This window comes from Vicugna pacos, chromosome 1 (genome assembly GCF_048564905.1).
Source record: "Vicugna pacos chromosome 1, VicPac4, whole genome shotgun sequence".
Lineage (NCBI taxonomy): Eukaryota > Metazoa > Chordata > Mammalia > Artiodactyla > Camelidae > Vicugna > Vicugna pacos.
In genome coordinates this window covers 60,739,598-60,767,160 of record NC_132987.1, presented here as the reverse complement: position 1 = coordinate 60,767,160, position 27,563 = coordinate 60,739,598, and the positions used below count along the sequence as shown (strand labels likewise).

The following is a 27,563-nucleotide window of genomic DNA, read 5'->3' as shown; positions in this document are numbered from 1 at the left end:
TGTGCCTCTCTTCCTCTACAGCCTTCAGTGGCTCCCTATTGCCTGTAGATGGACACCCCACTCCTTAGGGAGGCATCCCAGCCCTGTCCACTGGGGCCTGTCATGCACCCTGGGCTCCAGCCACATGCAGTGTTTGGTTTTGAGCCCTCTCTCCTTCTTGCTCTGACTCTGTGATTTTCCTTAACTCATTGCCCCTACATTTCCAGATTCTGCTCATCTTTTAAGGCTACCTTTTACATGAAACTTAAGCCCTATCCCTTCAAATGCACCCACACATTTCAACCTTACCCTGAGGAAGCATCTATCAGTGACCCTGCTCCCCTTGTCCCCTCACAATCCTTACTTGGCACCACACTTTGATCTATGGTGATCCTATAGCATCTGAGCACACAATGTGGAGGAAATAGCATACAATCCACAGTCAGAGATTTGAATCTTGTTTCTGCCACTTAGTGTGTGACCTTGGGGAAATTAGTTATTGGCCCAGGGCCTCAGTTTTTCTATCTGTAAAATGGGGGCAATTACTCCCACTCATAGGATTATTTAGTTATCAGTGGATCTCAGCCCTGTGTGTGTGTGTGTGTGTGTGTGTGTGTGTGTGTGTGTTGACTCCCCAGGGGACATATGGCACTATGTAGAGACATTTTTGGTTGTCACAACTTGGGAAGGATGCTATAGGTATCTAGTGGGTAGAGGCCATGGATGCTCCAAGCAGCCTACAATCTATAGGACAGCTCCCGACAACAAAGAATCCTCTGGACCTGAAAGGCAATATGGCGTGGCTGAGAAACCCAGTGTAGACAAAGTGATACATTGATGCAATAAGGAGCCTGTGGGCTTTCTAGTGCACAGGACGTGCTTCAAAAATGATCAGTCGTCCTTCCTCCTCACTTAGTGCCAGCTCTTTATGGGCGAGAAACGTATCTGATTCATCCTTGTGTTGTCCGCAGCTCCCAGCACGGGGCCTGGCACAGGGTGGCTGAACATCAGGGTTGGGACGGAAGGAAGGGTTTCTTGCAAGTTCTATGGAAAGGCAGTTGAAGACACCAGTTTTGGGATGTGGAGGATCCAGGGCAGTAAGAGGGAAGGAGTTCTCTATGTGGAATATTATTGGGAAGGAAGGCTGGTGGTTGAAGAGACAGGCTGGGAGCTGTGTGAAGACCCCCTCCAAGCAGTGCCTGCCTCTCTTGGGCCAGTGTTACTTAATAGACAGGGCATTTTTTGTTTCTGTCTCTGAATCATGGTTCCAGGGTGAGGAGGAATGCGGTATGATTCAGGCTGAAGGGCTTGACCATGGCAAGCCACCCAAACGACTATTTCAGTAATAACACTTTTATGTTTTCCTTTCATCACAGATCTCAAAGCACGGCACAAACATTAATTAAGTCTCTTAGCATTCCGAGAGGCACTGTGTGTAAATATCACTCTCCCCACTTGGCTGAGAGGGTTAACTGAGCCAGAGGAGGGCAGGTGGCTTCATCTAGGGCAGCTCAACCCTGTAGAGCCTCCACCTTGGAGAAGCTGGGATTTAACAGCCTCCCCGCCCCTCCAACCACGACTTCTTTCCCCCCTTTCCCAGGTCCTCTTGGCGTTACCATGAGTAGAAACGGTTTCCTGCCCACCACAGCAGCAGGACGCAGGTTCCAATGCAGAGGTGCAGGGCATAGGGAGCCCCTCCTTCTTAGATACGTCCCTTAACTGCTGTGGACCCACTTCTGGGAGGGGGCAGTGAGGGGACAGAGGATGATGTCAGAGGGGATTGAAACATTGTTTTTAGGACGGGTCCCATGGGGGTAAATTTATCTTTCCTCGGAATTTTCTCAAAATGTTAACAGGTGAATTGGATTAAGCAAATAAGAGTGTTCCTTGTATTATTCTTGCAGATTTTCTGTCGATATGAAATTACTTCCGAAGCAAAAGTTTATAAGGACAAAGAACGAATGCCTTCTCTAGAGCCACAGCTCTTTTCTAGAACCGCAGGGGCCAATGCAGTGAGAGTCCAAAAGAAACACTGGAGGAAAAGACACAAGAGGAAAAATCCGTTCTTTAAAAGAAAAAAAAAAAAAAGCCGGCTGAGGAAAACCCCTTCCGCTGCAGCGCACAGGCTTGCCTCCCTTGGTGATGCTGGCTGTCCTCGCACGTCGGGGCGCTGCAGTGGCGCGCGTGCCCCTCCCCGCCACCGCGCCGACACTGCCCCTGGCGGTGACTCATGCCGGGCAACCTTTAAATACCGGGAGCGCCCAGCCAGCCTCACTCATGCTGCAGTCTTGAGCCGTCCCAAGTCCTCCTCTCGCGCTCCCTCTGGTCGACGGCGGGCGAGCGGGCGCCGCGCTGCTGGTAAGTAGGCGGGCCGGCCTCCTGCCTCCTCCCTCCCTCCCACCCGCCTGGAAGGACCTGGCCATCCACCTCCTCTTTTTCTGTTGACCCGCTACCCCGGGAAGAGGGTCCAGAAGGGGCAGGGCTGGCGCGGTGCCTGAGGATGGATGCTCTCCGACCTCGGCTAGTGGAGCCAGCACTGGCGGGGCGCGTGGCCCGAACCCACACTGCCCAGGCGCCTGGGGCCACAGCCTTGCTCTGTCAATTCCTGACCAGCCTCTTGCTCCTTTTGCCCCGACCGGTCCCTGATGTCGACCTGGGATGCTGGGAAGATGTTTTAGACGAGCAAGATGCTTTGAAAGTTGATTAAATGCTCACATCAGTTACCCATCTTACCTCTTTTAGGATACTGGCTCCATTGGGAGAAGAATTTCTCTTAAGATTCAGATTATTCGAACCCAAATCCTTTTCTCCAGCACTTACTATGGTGGCCACCAGCAGCCTGTCCTGCATTCGGGTCTGTCCAGGACCAGTGGGGGTTTCCCAGGCAAGAGCGCTGTCCTCTTTTCATAAGCTGATTTATAGTTGTTACAAAAACAGCTTCAGCAGATGTGCTGGTGCCTGGTTTCTATTTCCAACTTGAAATTCAGCCGTGGACTCAGGGTTGTTCCAAATTCTAAGTTTGTGTGTGGCTTAGGCGACCCCAAACTGGCAGCTTCCCCTCTCGCCAATTGGAGTGTTGGAGCTTGGCTGTGGCTGCTGGCTTTGGGCAGGGAGAGTCAGGGCTGGAGATGGATTTGTGATCAGGGTGATTTGCATTTAAAATTGTGACTCTTGTACCTTTACTGGTGTCTCTGCTCAAACGTAGAGGCAGGAGCAGGGCCAAGGAATCAGATGTGAAAAACTAGAACTTTTCTAGAACTTCCCACCCTTCCCAGGTGTGAAAGAGCCAGTCTACCTCCAGAGCCAATGGGTTACCTCAGGGCAGGCTGCGACTCTCTCTTGGACGACACATCGCTCAGACCAAAGGTGCTGGATGCCTGTCTGTCATCTTGACTGCTCCTTTAGGATTATGTCACCATATCTCAGCCAATGCTGGTGCCTCTGGCTCCATAATTTAGAAAGTCTGTAACGGCTGTCACGTCTTACACTCTGCATTGATTGAACATCTGGGGCACATTCAGGGCCAGACAGTCCCATTTGCCTGTGGTCTTGAGTCAGTCGGGCGGGCTCTGCAGTGATGAGACAAGTGTGTGAGAGAGGCCGGTGGGGAAAGCTCGGGGGGAAAGCTGGGGAGGGGGAAGGGCTCTGAACCGACCTGGCAGAAGGTCAAGGCACAGAAGACTCTCCCGGGGCTGGGGATGCTGCTTGGGTTGCTCAGTGAATGTGGGGTGGGTTGCCAGTGAGAGTAGATCCAGATGTAGAGAAACAAGGAAAGCTGGGAGAGAAGCCGTTCCAACTGGGACGAGTGCCAGCAAACACTCCCGGGACTGTAATTACACATGACAATTTGCTTCCCTAAATCCTGACCGCAGAAGATGGACTGCAGCTTCTGGTTTCACTGCCTCCCTGGACTTCTGGGACACAGGATTTAGAAGCTTCTTTCAAGATGCTTTGAGGAGGGCCTGATCCATTTCTATCCGAGTTGGGCCCCCAGGTGTTGCCCTGAGAAGGGGGCTGTAGCCTACAGCTTTAAAACTAAAAGCCCCAAGTGGGAGCTTCTTCCCATTCTGCTGGCAAGTTTGTCCTAATCTCCTTTTTGCCAGGCTAATTACAGCCCTGCCATGGCTTCTGTAGGAAGCCCTACCTCCCCTAACCCTGGGGCTGGGAAGGGCTTGCTTTTCTTTGGTTTTTCATTTTCTTCTTAAAACAAATCTCGGTTTCCTTTTTTAAACAAATTTTTAAATATTAAAAAAATGGTAAATTCATTTTCTTTTTTAAACAAATGAACCGCATTTTAACATTAAAGGACCAGGAGAGATGGGGTTGACAATTGAGCCAGGCAGGGGTGGGGGCAAGAGGTGGGGAAATGAGGGTGACCACTCTTCCCTTGGGGATCCAGAATGTGTTTGGGGTAGAGCTTTCCTAATGGGTAGAGTCCCTAACGGGGCTGTGTGCTGAGGTGACGAGATCAACCCCTTCTGGTGACCTCTTCTGTTCCTTCCCTCCACTCCTCCAGGCCACTTAGGTGACACTGAGCAAACATGAGCGTCAGACCTGGGCGTTGAGGCAAAACATCCCCCAGACCATGCAGCCTGCGATTTGAGAGGCACTTGACCTTGACTAATCGTGCTGGGCAGCTGGAGGGTGGCTGCTCTATAAAGCTGACGTCACTTTAGAATGGAGAGTGGGAAGCCACCTCTCCCCCACTTCCAGGCACTGCCAGACATTTAGGTGACAAGGTCCTGAAGCCTCATGATAAGGTTGAGTGGGTCACCAAGCCCCGGGGTTAGGTAGGGCCCTGACTTGGGTGTCTGCAATCATCTGCTGACTGTGTGACCTAGGGCAAGGCCCCTCCCCATTCAGAGCCCCTTGTTTCTCCCGTCTACAAAGTGACCAGGTGGTTTGACCAGGTCAGCTCCAAAGGCCCTTGTGTCTCTGATACCCTGGACTCTTAGTGCTGCTTCTGGGACCAGCCTCTACTGCTGGGTTCAGCTCAGCCCAAACCCCAGATTTCTGGGGATGGAGAAAGGGCCACTGAAGGAAATATCAGTAGAGGGGTCTGGACCAGGTCTATGGCCCGACCTTCAGCCTCCCTGATCCAGGGTTCAGTTTCTGTCTTGGCAAAAAGACATAGATCAGGAGCGTGGGTCCCAGCTGGTCTAGACCTGAAGGGGTGCTTCTGAGTGTGGGCTGTGTGTGTGGACCCCTGCATCAGAGTCACTTGGGGAATTTGTTACATATGCAGAGTGTTGGTTCCCACCTCCCATCCAAGGATTAGGATCTCTGTGGGTAGAAACTCCAGAGATTCTGATTTTACTCAACAGCAGGATGAAGAATAATTTATCAGGTACTCATCTGGGGCCAAAAACAAGTCCAAGTACTTTCCATGCATGAACTCAGTTACTCTTCATCGCTGTAATGCCATGAGGTCGGGTCTATTAAGCAAGCTTCCCAGGCACTTCCAGGTGGTGTTTATGTACTGATCTGGAGGAGGTAGTGATTACCCCCTTTAAGTGAGATGGGGCGGTCAGGACACACTGAGCCGCTCAGTCAGACAGTGACTTCGGATCTGGTGGACCGTGCAGAGACGAGCGACACTGGTTGTGTGCAGGGGAGACAACACAGCCTCAAGCCTGGCTCCTCTCTCCATTGGACAGGGCAGCACCTCAATGCAGAAGAGGCCGTGTGTAGGGAGACCTCTGTGGGGGGAGGGCACAGGCCAGGGAGGGAGATCTCCTCTCTGGGCCTCAGTTTCCCCTGGTGCACTGGGAGAGGGCAGGACCAGAGGCTCCCTAAGCCTTTCTCAGCATCCTGATCCATGAAATGTGGCCATGTGAAGATGCACCGATTAACAAGTGGAATTGCCCTGCCTGGAAAACTTTTGAAGCAAGATGGGCTTGTAAACAATGATACGAGGTTCTCAAGCCTCAGTCTGAAGGTGGCGCTGCTGGAGGTTGGGTGTGACCTGTAAGAAATGGTGGGAAAGGTGAGGTTTCAGGCCAAATCTCCTTTCTGTCTCTGGTGAGCTGCCCAGGGCCCTTGGGACTTTTTACAGGAGGAGAACCGGAGGCCTGGGGAATTGACCTACACTCACACTCCAATTCAGAGTCAAGGCAGAGCAAAGCGTCCATCTCCAAGGCTCTTTCCCAAAGCTTGGCTCCGTGGCGTTGAAATAGGAAGGCGTCTCCTCCCAGGGAACCTCCTGTTTAGGGAATGTGACTGATGGTATTAAACCCAAACGTCCCAGCCCACCAACCGGCAAAGCCCAGGGCTTCCAGGCTAATTATGTGTTGGCTTATGAGTCATAGGCATTTCTTGCTAAAGAGACCCAGAGTCAGAGCGCCTGGTCCCGAGCGCTTCTCCTCCTGGGGAGGAACCGCGTCAGAGTGTCCAGGTGAGCTGTCTGTCTGTCCTTCTTTGTGTCTGCTGCTCAACGAATTCCCCCGGCCAGCAACAGACGCCAGGCTGCGCCCCACTCCAGGACAGGGGCTGGACGGAGTCCCCGCAGTGACTGAGGACACGTTTGGCCACCTGGAGGAGGAGGGTGTAATTAGCGCAGCTTTGTGGGTCTTTAACTGGCATTTGTCACAGCTGCCAAGCGGCATCGGGCAGCGTGGGCTATTAGGCTGCTGTGTGCTGGGCTCCTGAGGGCCTCAGGCTGCCACGGATGCTTGTAACACTTTCTGAAAATCCAAGGGCCAGCTGGCTCTCCGGCCCTGCTCCTGTGGCCCCTCCCTCCTGGGAGGGCTGGGCTGTTGGGTCTGAGGTGGGCTCTCTGGGGGTCCTTTGGAGTAATCAGTGCCAGCTGTGGCAGTGACAAGTGCTGGAAAATAGGAAACCACTCCATGTGGTGCTGGGGTGGGCTCTGCAGACATGAGGATTTAGAAAAAGGAAAAATTCTGTGGATTCTTGCAATATTTGTCAAACTGAGTATGGTCCATTTTAGACAATAGTGGCTGTGTTCCCATAAGGAATCTTCTTCCCTCCTCGTCCCAAGTCAAGAGACATCCTCCCCTGGCCCTGGCCCTGTCCCTGGCCCTTCCTGGGGCTGCCCGGATGCCCCCTCCCCAGCTGGGAGTGCACACTCAGAGAAGGTCTGAGATAGATCTTCGGAGTGCACCTTGTTCCACACTCTCATTTACTGATGGGGAAACTCAACAGAGACTGCCCTGGGCTTGCCAAACACTTTAATTTAGTCTCTGATACTTGGGGTACAGCACCATTTTGAAGCATTGTGGGCGTAAGTGTACACAAAATAAGTACTGGATGGTTCATTACCAGGAGTGATTAGAGCTCCACCTTTTCTAAGTCAGTCCAGGGGGCAAATCTCTCTCACACACATGTATCAAGGGGATGGGCAAACACCCATACCTGTCTGCGCTGACCCCCTGGGAGTGCATGCACAGTTGTCCTGGTAGATGGATCTCATATCCTTGTTCTGGGACTCACCCTTGGAATCCTAAAATCTTGGGGATGGGCAGGACATCGGCTGTCATCTAGTCCAATCCCCTACCAGGTAGAGTAATCTTCTCTCCAGCTTCCTTACCAAGTAGTTACTCAGTTTCTGCTTGAATATTTTTGGTGACAGGGAGCTTACTACCTCTTTGGAGTTGTCCACTCTGACTCAGACAAGCTGACTTTGGTGGTGAGCTAAAACCTGCTGCTTGCTCACATCTTCTCTCCTTCTAGCTGTTCATCTACAGTTCCTTCAATGGATGCTCAGATGTTCTGGTTTCTGGTTCCTTATCTACTGCTTACCCTTCTCTAGAAGACCTTCATCAGTGTGTCATTGGCCTCTTGAAGTTCAGGGTGGACCAGAGCCAGCAATATAGGTGTGGATTGATCAAGGCAGTGTAGAGTACCACCATCACCTCCTTTGTTTCACATGTAATACTTCTGCTAATGCAGGCTAAGATTGCATTAGCAGTGGGCAGTCTCCTTTCTCTGTTACTGTCAATAAAAAGCTGTAAGCCTTTCTCCAGGGGTGGGTGTTAAGGTTCTTTTTCAGTACCTCTTGTCTAGGCTGTACACTTTCTGCGCTCAAGTTCTGGAGTTGACATTTGTCTATGCAAGCTTATCCTCTTAGGTGTGTCCATAGCTTAATCTGGCCGCTTTCCTTTGCATCTAGACTCCATTTGTCAAGTTTTTATTTTTTTTAAAAAAGCGAGATATAGATTTTATTCTGTTAGATAAACACAACTTAAAAAAGATTATAATGTCAATGGTATTGAGAGTTTGGAGAAGCAGATGATCCATATGCTGAGACTGTTTTCACAGGTACAATACTTGTAAAGGATAATCTTTCAAACTGTAACAAAATTTGAATACTATCTACTAAACTTTCTGGAATTTTATCTAACAGAATATGTGGAAGCAAATTCCACACGATCTCCAACGTGTCTTACAGATACCTCTCACTAAACGCTTCCCATTCTCCCTATTTAAACCTGCTCCTCCCTCATACACCTTTGATTAGTTTATGATACCAGGATCAATCCATTTGCTCCTTCCTAAAACCTTAAACTCTCCTTCATCTAGTAACTCTCTTATCCACTATCAGTTATACCAACGTACATATGTATTCCTTTTCATAATAGGCTATTACAAGGTATTGAATGCAGTTCCCTGTGCTCTACAGTAAGACCATGTTGTTTACCTATTTTATATATAGTAGTGTGTATCTGCAAATCCCAGAGTCCCAATTTATCCTTCCACCTCCTCCTTTTCCCCCTGGTAACCACAATTTTGTTTTCTATGTCTGTGAATCTGTTTCTGTTTTGTAAAGTTCATTTGTCTCATTTTTTTTTAGATTCCACATATAAGTGTTATCATATGGTATTTGTCTTTCTCTTTTTGGCTTACTGCACTTAGCATGACAATCTCCAGGTCCGTCTATGTTGCTGCAAATGGCATTATTTTAGTCTTTTTTATGGATGAGTAGTATCCCATTGTATATATATATATATATATATATATATATATATATATGTATACACATACACATATATTTTATATATATATATATATATATATATGTATATGAGGCCTCAAGCCTCATTCAGGGTCAGACAACTAGTGGGTGGTCCTTAACTATCCCCACGTCTCCACCTTCTATATAGTTTATAGACCTGACCTCAGACACCAAACCTTCCCTGAGGAAGATTTGACTCTATTCCCAGATTAGCACCATGTCTACAGGAGAATCTGGGCCTACAACCTGTCAGCTCAAAGTACATCCTAAGTTTTCTGAGATTTCCTCGAAGCCACTCAGTGTTTCTTTTGGAAACTGAGACTAGTACCCAGAAGGCAGAGTCCAGACATCGCTGACACACAGCAGCCCCTTCCAGCAAGACAGGAAGTGGAGCAGATCACTTCCTTTTATTGGGAAGACGGTTTGGTTTAAGCGCAGCCCTGTGAAAGGATTAACACAGGGGCAGGCTGTTGGTGGCTGGTGCGGGACAGGGCCCAGGGAGAGGGGAAGCTGAGCTTCCCTGCAGTCTTTTCCATGAGATTCCAGAGTAGTCCCGCCTCTGCTGGCTGCTGCAGCTCTTCCCAGCAGGCCGCCATGTTTCTGGCTTTAGCATCTTCACCCAAGTTCAGGCCCTGTTTATTTGTTCTCATTTCCTGTCTGTCCTCCTGAGGAAGCCATGTTCAACCAGCGGGTCCAGGTGCCGTGAGGGTACAGAGATGGACAAGATACTGTTCCTGACTGAAGGAGCCCATGGGGTGGGAGATGAGCATCCCTGCCCTTGCAGAGCTTATTGACTAGTGAAGGTGATGAACGGCCGCACAACGAATGCCACATGCGGCCACCCCAGCACAGGCCATGATGAAGGCTGGGAAGATCGCCTGCACGGGAGGGTAACTAATGCTGACTCATGGAATCTGAGAAAGCTTCCTGGAGGTGATGCATCTGAGCTAGACTTAGAAGCGTGGGGAAGGTTTGGATGAGGATGGAGTGCTCTCCAGGCAGGGGGAATTGCTTGGGCAAAGACATGGAAGTAGGAAGGCGTGGGGGAAGGCCAAGAGGCTTGCAGACCAGACCGCAGGCAGCATGAGATGGGTGTGCAGTGATGGGTCCAAAGGCAAACCAGTGTTTGGCACCCAAAGTTACCTTAAAAATAGCTGCAGAATTGGTGAAGGGCAGCCCTGACACGTGTGTGCTCTGTCTCCTTGCAGAGGCCATGCCACTGAAACATTATCTCCTTTTGCTGGTGGGCTGCCAAGCCTGGGCTGTGGGCCTCGCCTACTATGGCTGCCCGAGTGAGTGTACCTGCTCCAGGGCGTCCCAGGTGGAGTGCACAGGGGCGCGTATCGTGGCAGTGCCCACCCCTCTGCCCTGGAACGCCATGAGCCTGCAGATCCTCAACACACACATCACCGAACTCAGCGAGGCGCCGTTCCTCAACATCTCGGCCCTGATCGCCCTGAGGATTGAGAAGAATGAGCTGTCCCACATCATGCCTGGGGCCTTCCGCAACCTGGGCTCACTGCGCTACCTCAGCCTCGCCAACAACAAGCTCCAGGTTCTGCCCATCGGCCTCTTCCAGGGTCTGGACAACCTCGAGTCGCTCCTTCTGTCCAGCAACCAGCTGGTGCAGATCCAGCCAGCCCACTTCTCCCAGTTCAGCAACCTCAAGGAACTGCAGCTCCACGGCAACCACCTGGAATACATCCCCGATGGGGTCTTCGACCACTTGGTGGGCCTCACCAAGCTCAACCTGGGCAAGAATAGCCTCACTCACCTCTCACCCAGGGTCTTCCAACACCTGGGCAACCTCCAGGTCCTCCGGCTGTATGAGAACAGGCTCTCGGACATCCCCATGGGCACTTTTGACGCACTTGGCAACCTCCAGGAGCTGGCCCTGCAGCAGAACCAGATCAGTGTGCTGTCCCCTGGCCTCTTCCACAGCAACCGGAACCTCCAGAAGCTCTACCTGTCCAACAACCACATCTCCCAGCTGCCCCCTGGCATCTTCATGCAGCTGCCCCAGCTCAACCGGCTCACGCTCTTTGGGAATTCCCTGAAGGAGCTCTCACCGGGCATCTTTGGACCCATGCACAACCTGCGTGAGCTGTGGCTCTACGACAACCACATCACTTCCCTCCCTGACAACGTCTTCAGCAGCCTCCACCAGTTGCAGGTCCTGATCCTCAGCCGCAACCAGATCAGCTACATCTCACCGGATGCCTTCAATGGGCTGGTGGAGCTGCGGGAGCTGTCCCTCCACACCAATGCGCTGCAGGAGCTGGACGGGAGCGTCTTCCGCATGCTGGCCAACCTGCAGAACATCTCCCTACAGAACAACCGCCTCAGGCAGCTCCCAGGGAATATCTTCGCCAACGTCAATGGCCTCATGACCATCCAGCTGCAGAACAACCAGCTGGAGAACCTTCCCTTGGGCATCTTTGATCACCTGGGGAAGCTGTGTGAGCTGCGGCTCTATGACAACCCCTGGAGGTGTGACTCAGACATCCTTCCGCTCCGCGATTGGCTCCTGCTTAACAAGGTCAGGTTGGGGACAGACACACTCCCGGTGTGTTTCAGCCCAGCCAGTGTCCGAGGCCAGTCCCTCATCATCATCAATGTCAATGTTGCTGTCCCCAGTGTCCATGGCCCAGTGGTCCCCCATGTGCCTAGCTACCCAGAGACACCCAGGTACCCGGATACCCCTAGCTACCCTGACACTACCTCCATCTCCTCCAGCACTGACTTCACCAGCATCACGGAGGACTACACCGATCTCACCACCATTGTGGCCACTGATGGCCGTGGCACAGGGGGCATGACCCAGGCCCAGAGAGGGCTGGCCATTGCCGCCATTGTCATTGGCATCATTGCCCTGGCCTGCTCCCTGGCCGCCTGCATCTGCTGTTGCTGCTGCAAGAAGAGGAACCACACGGTCCTGATGCAGATGAAAGCACCCAATGAGTGTTAGAGAGGCAGGCTGGAGGCAGGGCTGGGGAATGGTGGGACCACCAGAGGACCCGGGATTTCATCATTCTGCCTTCATCCCTGGGCCTCCAGAGCCATCCCATGCTCCCTTGCTCTGGTCCCCTAGAGCAAGGTGCCTCCACCTTGTCCTGGCCTGCCTGGTTCTCCTGTAGAAGCCTTCTTACCACCAGGGAGGTCTAACATGTCCAAAACCCTGTGGGGTTCCTAACTCACATCCTTGGGTTTCTTTCAAGAAAGCGCCTATTCTAAAGCCTCACCAGCTCTCCTCCAAGAACAACCTCTCCTGTGCCCATGGCCCCACTGGCCTTTATACACACAATTATTACACGCCTGCCCACTTTGTGGGAAAGTTCTCCACTGGGACAGCCTCTATCCCGAGTATTATGTAAACTGATTTCCCTTCTTTGCTCCTCATCTTTGTGGCATGGCTCTCCCCTGTCCCCTCAAATGAAAGATCTCCCTTCATTTCCTGCTCCTGAAGGCAAGGTGACGTCTCTCTTCAAAGAAGGCTTCAGACCATTCAGCTGATTTCTTAAGAACTGCCAAATGCCCTGGTTTTCAGGATGCTATGAAAGAGAGAAAAGAAAAATGAGGCTTTTCATTTCTTAGAGACAGAGCCGTCATCAGTGTCTCTCTTGTGATTTTTATCAGAAAAAGGAAGAAAGGCACCTGTGCAATAATTCCAGCCTCTTGGAAAAAGGTATTGCTTAGCTGCCAGCTTTGCTTTGAAAGTGTTAGTCCTTTAAGGAATAAAATCATGTCGAATTTCTGACCCCCTAAAAACATGAAAATCAGCTTATTGGTACTGGATGGGGAAGGCATCCTGGTACCTGGAGGTCCTTGTGTTCACCCCTAGGGTTTTTCCCTTTCAACTTTTTATGAAAGTGCAACATACATAACAGAAAAGTGGGAGTGTGATAGTGTGTAGTTTGATGGTTTTCACAAACTACACAGCCATGTAATCAGCACCAGATCAAGAAACGAGGCATCACCAGGATTCTCCATCCCGGCCTTTCACTGGAGAAGACTGGGGCTTGTGGAGGTGGCATGGACTTACCTGGGATCTGGCTTCCCACCTGGGATGGGCTCCTCACTGCCCAACCCCACCCCCGCCAGCCCTTGCAAAGGCCCAGCTGCCAGGGGTGGAGGAGGAGACATAGGTATACTCTGACCTGGGCATGAGATTGTATTAAATCCCAGACCTTGAGGCACCGAGACTGGCCAGGTCAGCAGCATCTCAACTAGAGGAGCCCATGCAACCACACACCCTCCCCTGCCAACAAGCTGTGTGTTTCTTATTGGAGGCACCTCTGCCTGCGCCTTTTATGGACATGATATGCCTATATCTGTTTTTAATTTTCACTCTCCACTTGGGGGAAGTGAAATAGCTCAGAGATGAGATCCTTTAATTGGACGGCCAAGTGTAATGGAACCCAGCAATCCCTCTAATGTCGTGGTAAAATTCTCCATCAACGTTACAGTCAGCTAGAAACTGAACTTCAGCATTCTCAAACACAGCAGGCAACATCAGCGTACACAGACAGGTTACAGTGGGTCAAGGCCCTCTCTGGAGCTTCTCCCTGCCTGTGGTGTGGTTACAAGAGTTGAGCTGTTTGGTCCAGAGTTACAGTCACATGAACACCTGCCCTCGCCACCCTTCCCGCTACACACATATTCACATTAACAAAGACAGTACAGTCATGGCAATGCATGTCTTCTTCTGGACAACTGGTCTACCAGCTTAGAGGTTAAAAAAAGTGAATTGGGGAGTTTCAGGTGTCTGTTTCTGCCCAGGAAAGAGCTGCAGCCAACACTGTAAGGATTTGGGAATTCACCATCAATCCTGACTGGCCCTTGCTAGTTCTCTCTGCCCCATGAGACAAATAAGGAATCCTCTGGGGCCTTAGTAGCACGATGCTGACAGGGTCCCAACAAAAAGAGCCCAGGAATGGATATGTGTAAGAACTAGTGCACTTTGTAACTTTTCACTCCCTGTCCCAGGGACTCAGGGAGAGATGGGGCCTATCAGAGGCAAAAGACAGCATATCCTAAAGGTAAATCTGGGTCCCTAAAATGTATTCAAAATATTTACAGCAAGTGGTGGACATGTACCAAGGCTTTCCAGGGTCCAAAAGGAAGTGAGCCCAGAGCTTGGGGCATGGGCATCGTTCCACTGATGGTGACCTGCTTTATTGAGCCTGAGGCCCAACAGGGAAGCCTGGCTTCTCTTCTGCAGACAGGAAGCATGGTTTGCCACTGCATTCCTCAAGGTGCTCCTTGTGAGTAGGCTCCAGTGTCTCATTGTGCAAGGGTGCATGTGGGCCGGAGATGGCAGAGAGGTGAGGAAGGCATCCCGTTCATCCAGTGTGCCCTGCCAATCGGAGCCCAGACCCCTAGGTTTTGATGGCATTGGCCATGACCTTGGGCTATTTTCGTCTCTGGATATTAACTTGTGTCTCCAGGCCAAAGGCTGGTCTGAGGACAGCTGTCCTCAGATGACTCCCCCCAGGAGGACCTAGGTAGGGGTTGTGGCCCCTTTACCTGACTTTCTGAGCTTGCCTGATCCTTCCTCCCATTGGAGTGTACTGGAGGGAGCCACCGGACTTCCTCTTCCTTGGCAGGCCTTTTGGTCTCTCTGAACCACGTCGCCTGCTCAGAGAGCTGCCAGAAAATGTGGATGGAGTTTCCTTTCCAGCAGACAGTGCATTTGCTCACTTCTTAGGGCTAGAGTGAGCTGCTTGGTCCCCCAAAAGTTGAGTTCACTTTCCCCCTTTGCTCACTGGCTTCTAGTTCACCATGCCAGTATCAGCAGCCTCCATTTGGAGTGGAGGGTTGGTATTTGAGGAAAGATAATGAAAGCCAGTGAGAACCACTGTTTTTCAAAAATGTTGCTGTGCATAGCACTTAACAGTGCTTTTTTACCCTCACAACACCGCTGTGCACGAGCAGTGCCATTTTCCCCTCGTGAGGTCTAAAACCTCCTGTTTTTCCACAACGATTCAACAGGCTCTGGGTTTTCTTCTCTCTTTAAACTTTGTACAAGACCCCATGGCCTGTCCTGGGCTTTTGTCTTTAAACCAAAAGAAAATGGAAGTCACTGTCCTATTTCTCCCCCTAGTCTTGGCCATTGGAACCTCACTTGGTATTGTGTGGATTAAAAGCTTTGTAAATTACAAGAGAAAAATTAAACTCATCCATCCATTAAAGAAAAACTGGCTTCTCTCAAGGGAACTCCTGGGCTGTGTATATGTTATTCCTCCATGTTAGAATTTAAAGGCACAACATAGTTCTCGGAACTCTTCACGGGCAACAGACAAGCATCACACTCTTTCAGATTTAGGCAGAGCAGTTTCAGGAATCGTTTCCAAATTCAGGAAGCTTACGGAAAGCAGGCAGCTAGAGAAACTAGATAACAGAGTTGGTAAACAGACATTGGATGTTGCCCAGCCTTTAGCTAGAAATCACTCAAAGGATTCAGCCCACAGACCCCACAAGCAGAACTGAATCCGGGTTGCAGGGGAGGCAGTGGTGGCCTTGGGGAGGAGGCCGTCGCTGCAGGACAGAGAGGGTGGGCGGGTACTCCTCCTGGCCAAACTCCCCCGAGTCCGAGCTTTCTCCTTCCCCTAAGGAGAGATTGCTCTCCCCTGCCATTGCCTTCATGCTGCCTTCAAACTTAGGTCATGTTTGCCTTGCTTAGAGAATCATTGCGATAGTCCCAGGTGCTTGGAAATGCATTTAGAGATTTCTAGACCCCCGGGGTTTTATAGAGTGTAAGCCCTGGTGGGCAGGGCTCGGGGTCTGTCTTTGCTGGATGCTATTTGTAACAAATTTGGTGTACAAAATCAACAATAAATGGTATACACAGGCCATGTGTGTGCTCTCGGGGCGTCTTGGCTAGGGGATCTCACACCTGTCCTTTCTACTCTCATCATGGGTGCAAGGCTGACCCAGACAGATTGTGGGCTGGGAAAGGCCTTTGGAAAGTGAATGGGGACCAAAAATGAAATAACCAATGATATCTATGGGTCACGGTGGCCAGAAGGGGCCTTAATTGGTTCAACCCATTTTATAGATGAAGAAAATAGGATCCCCACAGGAAGTGAAGTTCCCGTCATCGCCTAGTGAGCTAGGCTGAGCGTGCACTACAACCAGGCCTCCAGTTCCTGGGCTGGAGTTTCTTCTCCGTCACCAGAAAGGCATTGACGTTCACTCAGTGCCCGTTTAATGTGCACATGCACACATATGCCCAGTGCCCAGCCAGCTGTGCACATCTGCAGTTTGATTTCACATAGGTACGTATGTCTCTCTCACACACACTCTCACACACACACACACACACACGTGCACGTGCACTCTTGACTTGGTTCTGCAGCCCCTGGATGAACAGTTTCAGGGCTGGAAAATCACTACCTCCCAAAGCAAACTTTCATCCTTGGATAATCCCAGTGGTGAAAGCGTGCCTCTCCATGTTGGGCCAAAATTCCCCTCCCTATCTCTTTTCCCCCTTTTAACTCAGAAAGGGTTTAGCAAGTTAAATAAGCATTCAATAGAGAAACAAACACAAGACAACAAACCCACAACCCCCCTGGAATTCCTCCTGGCATTGAGAGTCAGCGGGTAGGTGCCTGGGGCTGGCTGCCAGCTGAGGTCAGCCGGCCTTGCACAGGAGGGGATGTGAGTGTGGACCCCTGACTCCAGTCCCCTGACTCCGGAGCAGCCGCCTGGGAACTTTCTAGGGCCAGGTGGATGCCCTTGGGGTCCTAAAGGTGCCAAGCCCATACTCCTTAGCTGGATTTTGGCCCCAACGGGGATCTGTCCCTGGGAAAGGTTCAGGGTCACTTCATAATCTTCAGAGGCCTTGCCTAGGTTCTCTCCTGCTGTCCTGTGACCCTGGTGTTCCAGGAACACTCAGGCCACGTGAGGGGAGGAACCACTGCCTGGAACTTTGACCAGCACCAGGGCTGCTGACCACTGACCATACCAGAGGCCCTTCTATTCCCGAGGAAGAGCCAGGGCAGCCAGTCCCTGCCCCTCACGGTAGGTCTCTTGGGGTCACTGCAGGGCTCCGGGGTCTATGGGAGAGGGGAGAAATCTGGCCTGGGGTCCTTGCTCAGAGGCAGGAGATAGGCTGGCCACTCCTCCCAGGTTTCAGAGCATGTCCCCAGCTCCAGGCAGGCCGCACTTTCTGTGTCCCACTGCCTGGGTGGGAGAAGCCCCAGAGATACTCAGCCAGGGTGGTGCTGGGCTGGGGCAGGAGGCAGGTCACAGTAGGGGTATTCTGAGATGAGGGGACCTGGTCCCTGTGCTCAGAGAGCTCCTAATGAATGGTGGGGATAAGTAGTGTGACCATATGTCTAGGTGTGCCTGGTTCCACCCTCATTTATGCTTGTCTTCGTGGAATAATTATCAGTAGTGCCCCTTTTATTCCCAGCAGGGTCCAGTTTGCATAATAGAGTATAGTCAGTCTAGAAATAAAACATGTATGTGGCAACCTTTTATTATTAGAACATTTATTATTTGCCAGGCACTGTATTAAGTGCTTTATTAATTACCATCTAATTTAGCATCTTTATCATCCAGTTGAGTGCTAATTTTAGCACTAAGGGATAGGGCTATAATCATGCATTGGGAAACTGAGGCTTGGCGAGCTGGAGTGGGCAGCCCTAGACCACACAGCTAGTAGGTAGTGGTGTCAGAATTTGTACCTAGGGCTCAACGCTGACAGAGCCCCAATCCACAAAGCAGGACAAAGAGTAAGCTATAGCTAGCTATAGGCTCATGAGAGCCACAAGCACATTTAGTTCAATTCAACACCCAGGGCCCAAGCACCTTCTCTGTGAGCATCCCCAGGCCAGGTGCTGGGGTGCACAGCCAGGTAAGAGATGCTGCAGGTGGCAGGACTCCTCCCCCAGGGGCTCATGGTCAGGTGGCACAATTGAGCAGAATGCAAAGCAGAAGGACCCACGTGTTCAATAGAAGACATGATCCTGCGGAATCCAAAGGAGGTGCAATCGCGGAAGGCTTCCCTGGGGAGGTGTGACTTGGGTTGGCCTGGAGGGCAGCAGGGTGGGGAGGGCTGGCTGGCAGGGGAGGGGCCAAGGTAGGAACCCAGCCCAGGTCCCACTGCCCCAGTCACTTGCCTTATCTCTCTGGGTTGAAAGGAAAGGGGACCAGGGTTCCAGGGACCTGATGGGACAGTCAGAGGCTCCGATGAGTCTTGGAAGCCCCCCTTCCTGTTCCCAGATGTACTGCAGCCCAAGCAGCTAAATCCAGGCCTGTTGGTGAGACAGACCCTGACGTGGACACCCTAAGTCAAGCAGCAGTCCCTATGGGAGCAGGGGCAGGGCTGGGCTCCCACCACCCTCTGGAAGGAGTGAGGGTTGGCTCTGTGGTGGATGACAAGCTTGTTTGTGGCACACACAGATATGTACCCACCGGAAAGCAACCAGTCACGCCTCCCCACCCCATAAAAGCCAGGCTTCCTCAGCTTGCTGAAAGCATGGAACATTTCTGTGGGCATTTGCTGGTCTCCGCACACAGGCAGAAGTGGTTTCTCAGATGACAAGCAGGAATCTTCTGGCAGCCGCCCCACTGTCCCCTCTGGTGCCAGCCTCCATGGTACCAAGGCAGGGACGGCTCCTATTTCCAGAGCCCCTGGTGACCTGCTCTTGAGGGTGGCTTGGCGAAGGGGCCCGAATACAGGGCATCCTGGCCAGAGCCAACGGAATCTGAGCTCCACTAAGCCAGGGACAAAACAATCACCCATTTCCCGTGGCTAAGGAGGAAAGAGCTGGAAAAAGTGCTGTGGAGAGGGATCTCGCCGGGCCATAAATGAAGTGGTTGGGTGATCTCATCCATTTTTCCTTAGCTGACTTCTAGGACTACTTCAGAACAGAGCCGGGGCTGGCCTGATCTGCTGCTGCTGAGCGCTCTCTGTGTGCCCCGCGCTGGCGGTGGAGCGCTCAGCACATTGTCTCATCAGTCCCCAGAGCCACCCCACCAGGAGGGTAGTGCTGAAGCTTGCTGTTTTGAAGATGAGGCAGTTGAGGCACAGAGAGTTTAAGTAATTCAGTACAACCCACACAGCTAATAAGGGAGAGACAAGATTTGAACTCAGACTGTCTGACTCCAGAACCCAAACTCTTAGCCATTCTAGAGCGATGTGAGAATGAGTCTTGGGCTGGGAATGGAGCGTCTGGAAATGATCAGTGTTCTCTACCTTCACTGTGAGGACCACCCGCTGCTTCCTCCCACCCCAGTGGACGGGGACAAGAGTCTTGCTCTGAATCTTAGAGGTCCTATTCTGGCCCTTCTCCCACCAGGACACCCCCAAGGGGTGAGAAGTTTGCAAGATCAAAAGGAGATGTTTGTCTGGAGGCTGTGTCCCCATTTTAAATCCTGCTTCCGGTACCCAGGACCCAGGGCTCGTGTGGGTTGCCTCCCCACGTCCATCTTCCTTAGGCTGACCTGTCACAGAAGTGTGTGCCCTTAGGCTTGTGGGGTGCTGGGGGGCAGCTGTGGGTGGAGTCTCTACTCCCAGTATTGGAGAGAGTTAGGTGAGAGGGGAAGGGGACAGGCAGCAGGTGAGGTCCCTTGTAGGTGTTCACCTTGGGTTCTGCGAATGTGAGGATGGGTCTGCCTGTTCCAGAAGCCTTGTGTTGTCACTGCAAGCATCTTGCTGAGGACTCGGGCCATGGGGACCCATCCTGGCCCCACACATCTTAGCTGTGTGCCCTCAGACCAGTCGCTGTAGCTCTGGGAGCCCCAGTGTTCCTGTTCTGGGAATTTCTGGATTTGCTCTGAGGATGAAGATGCAGGTGTGAGAACTTTGGGAGCTGGCAGGTGGGCTTCACCTCCTTGCTTAGCCCCCCACATTAGCGAGGCCCCCCCATCCCCACTGCCTGGGACTAAGCTGACTTGTTTACACGAATTTTCCATGCTGATGCAAGTCCTGAATTCTCAAGTTACTTCCTTTGTTGGAAAATTCTAAAGTACATTATTTCCGAGTGACAGTGGGTTAGAAGTCAGAGGCACAGCGGGGAGAGAGGACGCCTCCTAGGGCAGCTGGGCAGGTAGGCACGGTCTCCCCCACGGGTCTTTTCCTTTCACCCACGTCTCCAGCACCTGGCCTTGCTCTCCCAGTGAGGTTGGCCAGATGACCTCTAGGGCCCCCATGTCCATTCCCGTGGGATGTCATCTGGAAACTGCCTTTGAGAACCAAGGACCAGAGGGGTTAGCAGGAAGGGGACTGGCACATTGATGGCATAATGACATGTTACAAGCAAGAATTGCTCCCTTCTTACTCTGTGGGGGAGAGGGGAGGGTTCAAGGCCACGCTCATGTTGGGCTGCGGTCATTCACTCCAGGCTGAATCCGTTCCAAGGAAGGGTAGGTCTGTCTCTCAAGCTGCTCAGCCTGGCTGTGGACAGTTCAGTCCCACGAAGCCTAGCCGAGCCACGGTGAGTCAACACTGCTGGATGCTGAGCGTACAGAGGACTACACTCATCTTCTCACAAAAAGGAAAGTCTGAGAACCCATGATTCGGAGGACGAGGCTAAGGGCTAAGATAAACATACAACCAGGCCCCTCGTTCCTGGGGTTAGAGAAGGCTTCTGTCAGGGTCTGGGGGTTTTGTGGAAGGCCCTAGGGGCAGCCCAGGTGGCAGGTGTGGGTGGGACCATGGCTACCTCATCCTTCTTCAGCCAGGGCCTCTGCTTCTGATCTGTTTTGTGTGCATACAATCTCAAGTCTCATGCTAAGGCTGAACTCTGTAACACTGGTCTAAGGGTGGTAGGACCAGGAGGCTTGTCCCCTTCCCTCCTGTGTCCTGAGTGGCAGGCGGGTGCCAGCACTGTTAGAGACCTTCCCTACCACGGTGTAAAATCCACCTCCTGTGCCTTACCTGGGCGGCCATCAGAAAAGCCTCAAGGGAGGTATGCACTTTCTCAGGGAGAAACTGTTCCTTCTCTATTGTTTAGGTGGAGAAATTCCTGGGAAAACTGAGAGTTATTGAGTGAATGGGAAGAGGGTATAGAGGGCTTTTGTAAGCACCGTGTTTTCATGTGAGCCCTTCGGCCACAAGCTGAATCTTGCGATGCAGGATGCAGCCAGCAGGGGGAAGCAGAGAGGCAGCCAGCAAAGGGCGCTTGGGGCCAGGATTTCCCAGCAGGGAGCCCGCTGTGAGTTCTGGCTGAGGACAGGTAAATTGAGAAAAACTACGATTATATTGCCTGAGAGTTTTCTCTTTCTTTCTGCCTTTCCTTTTTTTTTTTTTGTCTACCTGTCTTCCTTCTTTCTTTAAAGCTAAATGTATTCTATCTAAAGGGCATTTTATTCTTCCTACTTTTTTCTTATTCCAATAAACTTTTCTATAATGATGGTGGTTTGCAACATTTAACAATAGTTAACATGGTTTATTAATTGCTCACACTGCGGCAGACACTGTTCTAAAACTTTTACCTATATTTATTCATTTAATCCTCACAATTACCCTAACATGGTTAGCACTGTTATTACCCTCATTTTACAGATAAGGGAATTGAAGTATCTGCCCAAGGTCACATAGGTAGAACGTAATGGAGCTGGGATTCCAACTCATGGAACTTGACCACTACGAGACATGTAAATGGTGACGTGGGTGAGAGCGATAGTGACCTGGGGGGTGCAGATCCCATACTGGGGCGATTAAGCCCCTGTTGCTGTTGTCATGTGGGAATGTAAGCCCAGCGCCCTTGAGTCATCCTGAAACCTGGAAATGTTTACTGTGATATGGCTCAGTTTCTACCTACTGGCTAATGGTTCACATATAAAACAGACTGAGTGGTAAACCAAACATGCGTGTAAGGGGCATCACCAGTTTGTGACCTGTGAGTGGATGCTGGCGTTTAAGAAAAAAAATTAATATTTAGTGAACTGAAAACCTGGTCTCCTTCACTTATTTAAAACAAAAGCCCCCAAACAAAAATCTACCAGTCTATGGAATCTCTGCATCTGGGACCCTCCTGTCCACATGATGCTGGAAAGTTCCATGGGCTCCATGGTGGTTGGGGGGGGGCGGAGGGAGCAGGAGGGGGCAGGAGGGGAGCACGCGGGCAGCAGTACTGAGGAGCAGGCAGACTCATTTCAAGACAAGAGCCCGTCTTGTCCCTGCTGCTGTGCTCACTCTGAGTGAAGCAAGAGCAGATGGTAAGATCTCCTCATAATTAGGCTCTTGAAATGTGCTGAGATTTGGAAACTTGGGAAGAGTTATGGTTTAAAAATTTCCAATTTAGAAATAATCTGCCCATATTTTACAAATTATCTTAAAAATTCTACAGTATCCATGGTCTCCTTTTATACCTCTCTTCCATGCCTTTTGGTCTCATTTCCACCTCTTTTTCCAATCTGGAAAGAACACGGAAGTCCAGGAGACCAGGGGCTTGGTCCTGCCACTAACCAGCAGGGTGACTGTGGACAGGCCACGTGGCACCCTCACTGTCAGGAGGTCGGAACTCTGGTCCTCACAGGCTGCTGTGAGATGGTATTAAAAACACAAACAGGCTCCCCGTCTCCTGGCTCACTGGCTGGTGTGCTGGTCACAGGACCACGCTGCTCTAGCTGAAGGTACTGCTTCTGTTTTCCCTTCCCACGTGGATCTAGGAGATGCTGCTCGGAGCCTGGCTGCACTGGGTCTGCCTCCTGCTCCTGGCCCAGCTTGCCCAGCCCTGCCCTGTGGGGTGTGACTGTTTCATCCAGGAGGTGTTCTGCTCCGATGAGGAGCTGGCTGCCATCCCGCTGGACATCCCCTCCTATGCTACACACATCATCTTCGTAGAGACCTCGTTCACCACGGTGGGAGCCAGGGCTTTCAGCGGCAGCCCCAACCTGACCAAGGTGGTCTTCCTCAACACCAACGTGTGCCACTTCGGGCTGGATGCCTTCGGGGGGCTGCCCAGGCTTGAGGACCTGGAGATCACCGGCAGCACCTTCTCCAACCTCAGCGCTGATGTCTTCTCCAACCTGACCTCATTGGGCAAGTTCACCCTCAATTTCAACATGCTGGAGGCTCTGCCTGTGGGCTTCTTCCACCATATGGATGCACTGGAGTCCCTCCAGCTTCAGGGAAACCGGCTCCAGACCCTGCCCGGGACGGTCTTCCAGCCTCTGAGACGTCTGAAGACCCTCAACCTCGCTCAGAACCTCCTGACCCAGCTGCCCGAGGAGCTGTTTGACCCCCTCTGCAGCCTGCAGACCCTGAAGCTGAGCAACAATGCGCTGACTGGCTTGCCCCAGGGGGTGTTCAGCAATCTGGGCAGCCTGCAGGAACTCTCCCTGGATGGCAACAGCATCTCCGAGCTGCCTTCGGAAGTGTTCGCGCAGCTGTCCCGCCTGGAGAAGCTGTGGCTGCAGCGCAACGCCATCAGGCACCTGCCCTCGTCCGTCTTCTCTGCCCTGCGCAACCTGACCTTCCTGAATCTGCAGGGGAACAAGCTGCAGACGCTGCCTTCCGGCCTCTTCTCCCATTCCCCTGGCCTGGTCAGCCTGTCCTTGTCCCACAACCAGCTGGAAACTGTTGCCGAGGGGGCCTTTGCCAACCTATCTGGCCTCAGTTCTCTCACGCTCTCACACAACGCCCTCACCCATCTCCCGGCCAGCATCTTCAGGGACCTGGAGGGGCTGATCAAACTCTACCTGGGTAGCAACAACCTGACGGCCCTGCACCCTGCCCTCTTTCAGAATCTGTCCAGACTTGAGGTGCTCAGCCTCTCCAAGAACCACCTGACCACGCTCCCAGAGGGCATCTTCGACACCAACTACAACCTGTTCAACCTCGCCCTCCATGGCAACCCTTGGCAGTGTGACTGCCACCTGGCCTACCTCTTCAACTGGCTGCACCAGTACAGCGACCGGCTCTTCAACATCCAGACCTACTGTGCCGGCCCCGCCTACCTGAAGGGCCAGGTGGTGCCTGCCTTGAAGGAGGAGCAGCTGGTGTGCCCCGTCGCTCGGGACCGCTTGGGCTTCCAGGCCCCGAGGCTGGAGGACAGGGAGCCAGGGGATGTCTGGGATCTGGCTGCGGAGGAGAGGGCAGTGCGGGGCCGGTGCACCTACAGCAACCCCGAGGGCACCGTGGTGCTGGCCTGTGATGAGGCCCAGTGTCGCTGGCTGAACATCCAGCTGTCCTCCAGGCAGGGCTCGGGCTTCCCAGCACTGGCGCTCAACGCCAGTCAGGAGTGGGACTTGAAGTCCAGCTGTGGCTCCGTGAGGGTCACTGTGTCGATTGAGGCCTGGGCAAGGAAGCCCTAGGCCCAGGGCATAGGGGTCGGGAGCCTGGGCAGACGGCCTCTGGGCCTGACCAGGCAGGAGATGGTGGAGGGAAGCTGAAGCTTGGTGTTTTTAGATACAAGGGTTGGACTTACATCTCCAGGGTGGAGGAGGTGAAGGCGGCTGGCTCCAGCACCCTGAGTCTCCGTCTCCCCTCTTCCTCCACTACCCCAGTCTGAGTCTGAGACCTCACAAGGCCTTCCTCAAGCTTTGCAAAGCACCCGCTAAAGCTGCATTGTGATCCAGGGAATAAAATAACGCTGCTCCCTTGGTGTTTTTCTGTTATTTAATGCCTACCCCCGTCTCACCCCGACCCGAGGTCCTCTTCCGCCACTATTCCATTTCCACCCTCCTTTGACATCCAGTTAAAAGCCAATGCCTGTTTCTATTTTTCTGCCTGGAAACGTGTTGTTAATTGCTAAAGAGAAAAAGAGGAGACGACAGATGCAGAGGTGACTGGAAGGATGAGGCGCAGGAGCCTGACTTGGTGCACAGGGGACCCATGGGGTCAGCGCCCACCTCCAGTGCCTCCAGGAGAAATCAGGATGATGCGGCCTCAGGAAGGTAAACGCCGGCTGTTTGGCTTTCACAACACGAAACCCCCAGAGAGAGAGCCATGGCTTTGCCTGTTCAGCCCCTAGGGGAGAGGAGCGAGCACCGTGAGCTGGGTGGGCTGGGGCCGACGCGCTGCCCTCCACCGCGTCTGCCTCTGGGGGTGCCGCTCACTCACCGAAGTGGTTCTCCTGTGGTTTTGGGGACCCCACCCTTTTACCCAAGCCCGATGGCTCTCAGTCGTCCCTAGCCACCTCTTCCATGCTGGCCTCCTCAGAGTTGCCTGTTCTTCAGGCTCCCTGGGTAATCCCCGCCCAGGCCCTTGGGGGCAGATGCTGCTTCTATGCTGAGGACCTCACTCTCCATCCCGGGCTCTGGTTTTTGGCTCCATGATAAGACATCTGCCTGCTCAGTAGCCCCGTGTTCTATAATCACGGCCACAAACACGTCTAAACCAAACTCTGTCCCCAGCTCCTGCGGGAGACCCACCCAGCAGATCGCCAACCCCAGGAGCTGGGCATAGCCTCCAATCTCTCCTCCCCTTCATCCTCAGGGCCACCCAGTCACTGGGTGCTTCTGAAGGTCCCTCCGTCCATCACTCCTTTCCCAGTCCCAGCCCAGGGAAGCTCTTGGCCCGCCTGGACTGAGCCACAGCCTAGCCCCCTTTCTGGTTTCCCCACCTGCTGCAGGACTGGCTTGGGTGAAGTGCTGGGGTCGGGGAGGGAGAAACAGGTCAGATGCACAGCAGACCCTCCGGGAGCTCGTGGTCTGGTGGGAGAGGTCAGACAGGGGTGCACGGGAGGAAAACACAACCCCCCGGCAAAAGCTGGGGAGTTCAAGGGAGGTAAGGTCCGGGCAACCGAAGACCTCGGGAAGCTGCATTTGATCCTGGGCCTTGAAGAGGCAACAGGCAGCATAGGGAGGGCAAAGAGATTGCTCGAGAAGGGTGTGAGCCAAGGGATGGAGACAGGCAAACGAGTGAGGTCAGGGTCGAGGTCTCTGGAGCAGGGTGCTGGTGGGAGAGGAGGGGAGGATCCGCTGGAGCCACATCCCAAAGGGCCTCAATGCACCTAGCAAGGAGTTTGCATATTCATTAAGGATGCCCTGGGGAGGGTCACACCACTGCCTGTGAAAGTCTGAGGAAAGCAAGAGACAGGGAAAACAGGACTCTTGCCTGGCTTGAGCTGAGAGCAACGAGGACCGGGGATGTCAAGGAAATAGAATGAAAAGTCTTCAGCATCCAAACAGCACATACACAGATGGATTACAAGATCGAAACATGAATTACAGAAATGCAAATTCAAACAGTGTAAGTATCACTTTGTACCTATCAATCCCACAAAATTTAGGAAGCTGGATCACGCCCAGTGTGGGCACAGGGGAGCCTCCAGGTACCGCTGGCAGGCACAGCCGCTCTTTGGAGGACACTCCAGCAGGACTGAGTCAAATAAAGGGTTTGTTGAGGGGATCAGGGGTCAGGTGGGTGAAGCTGGAAGACGGTGCCAGGGGGCTGGAGGGAAGAGAGGGAGAAACCCGTGGTGACCCTTCATTTTCTGTCCTAGAAGGTGGGGAGGACAGTGAAGCCAGTGATCAAGGGCAGGGGCAGTTCTGGGGGAAGCGGGGAGCAAGATGCCAGCTTTAGACAAGGAAGTACAAGTTCTCCCCCATGTCCAATGATGCCCTTTCAAAAAGACATGCTTCTTAGGATACAAATAAGTTAAATTCTAAGGTGATAGAAGGTAGTTTGGTAGATTCGCCAAAGGAACAGCCTTTCTCCCAAGTTCATTTGGCTCAATTCCCAAAGGCATCTGGTTTAAGAATAATCTTGACCATATCCTCCAAGGCTGGGGAACGTTGCCTCCTCAGAACAGAAAGGAGGCAGCCCTGAGCAACCGAGGGTCCTGTGCTCTCACTGCGCAGGCGCAAGGCCGGGCTGCACGGGCTGCTGGCTTCCAGCTGGGCACATAGAAGGCACTTTACAAATCTCCATCAGACGGATGCCTGTCTGAGTTACAGCTCATGGTCCAAATAGCCTGTGTCTACCGCCAGGGATAAAGGAACAAGATAATTGAGCAGACATTTCTCTTAATTATATTTTCCCCCAAATATAACTCTTTGCAAAGTTAAAATATAATAATTTTTCTTTGTGTCAAATAGTGCTGGGAAAAGAGCCCTGGCTGACAGGGGTTGCATCGTCTGGGCAAGCTGCTTGCTCGCCCTTTCAAGTTTGTTAGGCGAGATCAGAGTGTCTGTGCTCTTTGAGCAGGATTGCTTGACTTACCAATAAGCACGTGCATATTGCATGGGACATATACTAAAAACTTGATTTGTAGTTTATATGAAATCCAAATGTAACTGGGTATTTTATCCGGTGATGCAACCCCCTGGGGAAAGAGGGGAAACCATAGGGGTGGAAGTGGGAGTGAGTGGTTCTCTTCAGGGCCGAGGAGGCCAGGCCCCAGCCCGCTGTGGTGCAAGTCCTGGCCATGGAGGGCGCCTACAGTCTTGAGGTTGGCGCTGACAGGAAGCAGGAGGCGCTGAGCATCCCACAGACTGAGGTAAGAGACAAAGAGGCAGCTCTGAGTGTGCTGTACACCCAGGGGTCTCCTGTCCTGCTGCTTGTCTCCTTGTGGGTGTCCCAGCCAGCGCAGCAGTAGACCTTTTGATGGGATCCGGAGAGAAATCAGGGTACTCGGTTCCCCTTCCTTAACATTTGGCCTTTGGCAAATTACAGATCCTCTCTGGGCCTCATCTATATAACAAGGAGGCTGCT

At 52.3% G+C, this 27,563-nt stretch overlaps 2 protein-coding genes across 2 annotated transcripts; both read left to right on the top strand.

The window, feature by feature from the left end:
- Positions 1 to 2,178: 2,178 nt before the first annotated feature.
- On the top strand, positions 2,179 to 15,802 carry LRRC15 (leucine rich repeat containing 15). Its single transcript, XM_006200946.4, has 2 exons — positions 2,179 to 2,337; positions 10,159 to 15,802. The coding sequence occupies exon 2, from the start codon at positions 10,164 to 10,166 to the stop codon at positions 11,916 to 11,918; it is 1,755 nt and encodes a 584-aa protein (XP_006201008.1). The 5' UTR covers positions 2,179 to 2,337; positions 10,159 to 10,163; the 3' UTR covers positions 11,919 to 15,802.
- Positions 15,803 to 15,904: 102 nt separating this feature from the next.
- On the top strand, positions 15,905 to 24,492 carry CPN2 (carboxypeptidase N subunit 2). The gene is made up of 2 exons (XM_072962943.1): positions 15,905 to 16,227; positions 22,574 to 24,492. Exon 2 carries the CDS (start codon positions 22,577 to 22,579, stop codon positions 24,218 to 24,220), a length of 1,644 nt encoding a protein of 547 aa, XP_072819044.1. The 5' UTR covers positions 15,905 to 16,227; positions 22,574 to 22,576; the 3' UTR covers positions 24,221 to 24,492.
- Positions 24,493 to 27,563: the final 3,071 nt, after the last annotated feature.

What these genes read in the sequence shown, in the direction of transcription:
- LRRC15 (XM_006200946.4), top strand. Translation starts at nt 10,164, where the DNA reads ATGCCACTGAAACATTATCTCCTTTTGCTGGTGGGCTGCCAAGCCTGG.
- CPN2 (XM_072962943.1), top strand. Translation starts at nt 22,577, where the DNA reads ATGCTGCTCGGAGCCTGGCTGCACTGGGTCTGCCTCCTGCTCCTGGCC.